General features: G+C 62.9%; 1 protein-coding gene across 1 annotated transcript; it reads left to right on the top strand.

Annotated features, from left to right (window-relative positions):
- Positions 1–2,543: 2,543 nt before the first annotated feature.
- EMIHUDRAFT_442203 (hypothetical protein) lies at positions 2,544–4,123 on the top strand. The gene has a single exon (XM_005783820.1). The coding sequence runs from the start codon at positions 2,567–2,569 to the stop codon at positions 3,905–3,907; it is 1,341 nt and encodes a 446-aa protein (XP_005783877.1). The 5' UTR covers positions 2,544–2,566; the 3' UTR covers positions 3,908–4,123.
- Positions 4,124–4,363: the final 240 nt, after the last annotated feature.

The following is a 4,363-nucleotide window of genomic DNA, read 5'->3' as shown; positions in this document are numbered from 1 at the left end:
GGAGCAGCAGCCGACCGGCCGTGACATGGCAGTTAGAACGGCGGGATCTAGAGAGAGTCTGTGCGAGGGAGTTTTGTTGTAAAATTCTTCTTAGCGAGTCTTCCCCAGGTCTTCCCGCCAGTTCTTCTTAGCGAGTGTGCGGGCCAGTTCCCGTTCCCAGGGTTCCGGCTCCTAGCCGGATAGGGGGTCTGTGCCCACTGGCTGGCCCCTCCCAGATAGGTAGGTAGGTAGGTTGGTCTTGTGTCGCCCAAAAGGGCCCTGCAACAGGTAGGTACCCTTAGGGGACCCCTAGGCTTAAAAGGGTGGGCCCTGGGGCGCCTGCGGCTTAAACGGCTTAAAACCGGCCTAGGCCGGTTTTAAGAGCTGCTGGGCCGCCAATTCCTCAAACGGTCTTAAACGCTTAAACGGTGCGGGAGGTCGATGGTCCGGGAGGCTCCCGGTAGACACGCCGGAGGCCGGGAAGCTGGCTACAGTCAGCTAGCACGCGTCCCCTATGCGAGTATCGTATTCAACTCCCACGAATTTGTGGTGCAACCCGAATTGCACCGCCCCACGCAAGTCCGAATGAAGACTGGTGTTGGGACCTCGGAGTGCGCCAAGTCGTACGGCCCCTTCGAATTCGAAGTCCAAACCGATCAAGGTTACTGGGTGAAAGTCCGCCGACTTGGCTACTATGTGCCCGACTTCGGCGCCAACATCCTGTCGCTGTTTCGCGACAGGCGACTCCAGGGATCCACAATCACCACCGGCACCAAGAATGGCCGCCCCATCGACACTCTTCGCATCGATGGTGTTAGCGTCCCCTTGGACACGTCGAGGGACATCTCCAGGATACTGATCCGCCCTGGACGCGACATGAGATCCGGATCGGCTTCAACCCCGATCACGAGCCCAATAATGCCTATACAACAGCTATCCACTGCGCCTACCCTGCCATACGCGGCCCAGCTGTGGCACAGACGCTATGGGCATATCCCCGCGTCGACAATGCTCATGCTGCCCGCCCTCACGACAGGGTGCGAATTCAATCTCAGCCGAGAGCAGGCTGAACGCCACCGGGACTCGTGTAGCATCTGTATGCAAGCACGAATGCGCCGAACAGCCGAGACTAAAAAGGCGCCCCGCTACGAGAAGTCAAACGCCCCTGGGGAGCTAGTCTACTCGGACCTCCTCGGGCCACTCCCCGCCAGCGTCGACGGTAACTACCGCTACCTGGCGGTATTCGTAGATGACTTCTCGCGCTACACAATGTGCTACCCGAGTACGCCATGGGTCCGCCGGGTGCGGCGCTGCTCGCTCGCTGCGCTGCACAAGCTGCGAGAAGCAGGGTGGCCTCCTGAGCTTGAGCATGGCGCAGCGCGGCTGCTGGTGCTCGAGGGCGGCCGTGCAGTGGCGTGAGGGCCTGATTGGTGGTGACCACGTGCTGCATCAGCGTGCGCAGCATGCTCCCTCACCCGGTGCTGAGACATGCTGGTGGGCGACTGGCGCCAGCTTCTCAGTGCTGTCCTTGGCGTTGTGCAGCATGTCGCAATACTCCTGTTGCGCTGACCGGCGCGCGGGGTGCGTCGTGCCGCGAGTGGAGCGAGAGGCTCGAGGCGCGTGGCTGTCGGTCAACCCTGCGGCGCATGCGCGCCGCCAAGGCTGCTCGACAGGCGACTGGCATTGTGGCGACGCGGTCGCCGTTACTCCAACTTTGCTTTGCCGATCAAAAGCGCCCGTCCTTTGCTTTTTAGCCGCCGAAATTTAGCGAGCTGTTTTTTCTTTATAGGCGTCTGCAACTTCCAAGATGCGTATTCTTGTATTATCGTCGAGTAGTACAGGTACTGCGTGGGGGCGGTACGTATTGCCGTATCACTAGCTCCGAGTAGAGGGGGCGTGCTGCAGTTAAGGGGAAACCTGGTTAGCGGGGCTAACCCTCGGAGAGTATTCTCGTATTACTAGCTCTGAGTAGAGGGTGCGTTCTGCTGCTAGGGGAAACCCGGAGCGCGGAGCTATCCCTCGGAGACCCGTGTTATGGCCCTGCGACCGCGCACCCCCCAGGGCTAGGGCTCTCTTGCCCGCAACCCGATCCCGATCATCCGGCCCGCTGGGTGCGCTTCTGAGCTCCCCGGCCCTGGATGTGAGGTTACCGACTGCACTCCAAGTGCTCCAAGTGCTCACACACACCCACACACACAGAGGGGGACAAAAAAAACTTCTCTCAGAGGGGGGGGGGGGGCAGGTGTGCGGACGACAGGGGTGGGGATCAGCGCCATGCAGTTGCACACACGCCCTGCGCGCGCAGCGTGGTGGGGCGAGGCGGACGGCCGGCCGCGGGCCGGGTGCAAGGCGCCGGCCTCGGCGCCGCCTCGGCGCGCCGCACAGACAGGCCTGCATTTGTTAGGCGGGTGGCTTTCTTCTTTCTCTCGTTATTCGTGGTGCGCACGTACCTGCCTGTGTTAGTGCCAGTGCGCGCCAACGGAGTGCCATTTCAGTGCGATCAGAACCGCATCATTAAAATTCTTCTCACGTGCACCAGAATTCAGCGGCTCGCCTTGTTGAGGCCTTGCAGCTTCGGCAACCGGAGATGGACCTCGAGAGCCGTCCATTAGGCGACGGCGAAAGAGCGAGGACACACCGAAGTACACCGACGCTTCTACGGTGGCAGCGCGTGGTGGAGCTCGCTTCCACCACGCCTCCGAGCGCTGAGGAGGGCACACCACGCGCCGTGCAAAGGCGGTGGCTGGCCGAGTCCTTTGACAATGCACAGCAACGCCGGACTAGTGGAGAGGACTACGACGGGCCGGCATTGGCACGGCAGGTTGACATCGCTGGCGGACGCACTGCTCGCTCGTTCCCACGAGCTGCATTTTGTGGCGCTTGCCTCGCACTAACTGCGCTCTGGGTGGCCATGCCAAACGACTGTCCCGGTCCTTCCCCGCCACCGGCCGTCCCACTGGCCTTAGCAGACCTGGGCAAGGTGAACAAGACCGGGCAGCTGACCAAGGGCCAAACTGCCCGGACGACCAGGCTCGTCGAGATTACGTTCGACTTGGTCCCAGCAAGGCCGGGTCGCCGCGTGCTGCTCCAGGTCCCAGCAAGGCCAGTCGACTCCAACGTCACGTCGGAGGAGTTGACCACCGTCCTTCAGGCCGCCCTGCCGCCCGAGGTCGACCCGGCGGCGGTGCGGCTGCTTCGGAGAGGGAGCGGCTTTGCGGTTTCCATCTCCTCGCGACAGGTCGAGATGGGCGACGTGCTCGCGGTCCTCCAATCCCAGCTTTTTGCGGACGAAATCCACTCACGAGACATGCGGGTCGAGAACATCCAGGTTGGCAGCGTCGCCTCCCTCCGCCTCGAGCCGCCCTCGGCACCCACGCCACCGCCGCCGCCCGAGTGGCTCGACGACCTCTGGAAATGGCTCGATTCGTTGCCGCCGCCGCCGCCAGGGCACCTGCCGCCGCCGCCGCCGCCGCCGCCGCCGCCGCCGCCGTCGTTAGCACACTCCCTCGTCCACGAGGAACTGGTGCTGCCAGTGTCGCTGTTGAGCGTCGCTCTCTTGGCCGCTGCAGCCTACGTGCGGCGGCGCAAACGCCGCGCCACGCCCGACCATCCACATTGCCGGCGCAGCGCGGGCTCGCTCAAGGGCGGCGAGCTGAGCGATGGCACCGACTGCGACTCGTCCGACTGCGAATCTCGCGCGTCGCCACTAAAGTTGGACCTAACGGCGCGCCATGGGAGAGAGCTGGACGTCGTGACCAAGAGTTTGGGGGTTGGGCCGGGAGTCACCGACAACGCCGTGGACAACCGGTCGAGCCCGGCGCCGCGTTGGGCGCGAATGATGAAGGCTTTGGCTCACACCATATTGTGCCTGCCGCGGGAGGAACAGCTGGCAACACTGACATACGGCCCGTCGCTGGGGCTCCTCTAACCGCGAGGTATGATGTGCACCCTCGTGCCTTTCGTTGATCGTCCGGCGGCACAAAATCGTGGACACCCCCAATCCCCCATGCTAGGCGCGTTTTTCAGAGGTTTGGGGGGATCGCGGGATGACACATGCAGCGAGCCCGGGAGGTCCCCTAGATTTAATCTACTAGATATCCATCCCCTGTTGTGAGATTTTTTATTTCATATTTATTGGATACGTATTGCGCGTGGCGCGCGCTCTCCCCTCACGGCGTCAGCGCTGGCTCGCGCTAGGGCTCGCGCACACCGCGTGGGTGGTGTTGTGGATGGCGCGGGCCTTCCAGCCAGGTGGGGAGAGGAAGCCGTCAGCGACGTGTGAGGTGGGGGTGGATGGTAGTTGGGGTGGGGTGGGCACCTTGAGGAGAACGAGTGCGTGCGGCTTGATGCCCTCTCCGTCCTTGACCGCCTTGACCACGTCACG

Source organism: Emiliania huxleyi (assembly GCF_000372725.1).
Source record: "Emiliania huxleyi CCMP1516 chromosome Unknown EMIHUscaffold_176, whole genome shotgun sequence".
NCBI lineage: Eukaryota > Haptophyta > Isochrysidales > Noelaerhabdaceae > Emiliania > Emiliania huxleyi.
The sequence above is the reverse complement of the archived record's forward strand: the minus strand, read 5'-3'. Positions and strand labels throughout refer to the sequence as shown.

Bases quoted from the DNA above. Each gene is read 5' to 3' on its own strand.
- EMIHUDRAFT_442203 (XM_005783820.1), top strand. From the start codon at position 2,567: ATGGACCTCGAGAGCCGTCCATTAGGCGACGGCGAAAGAGCGAGGACA.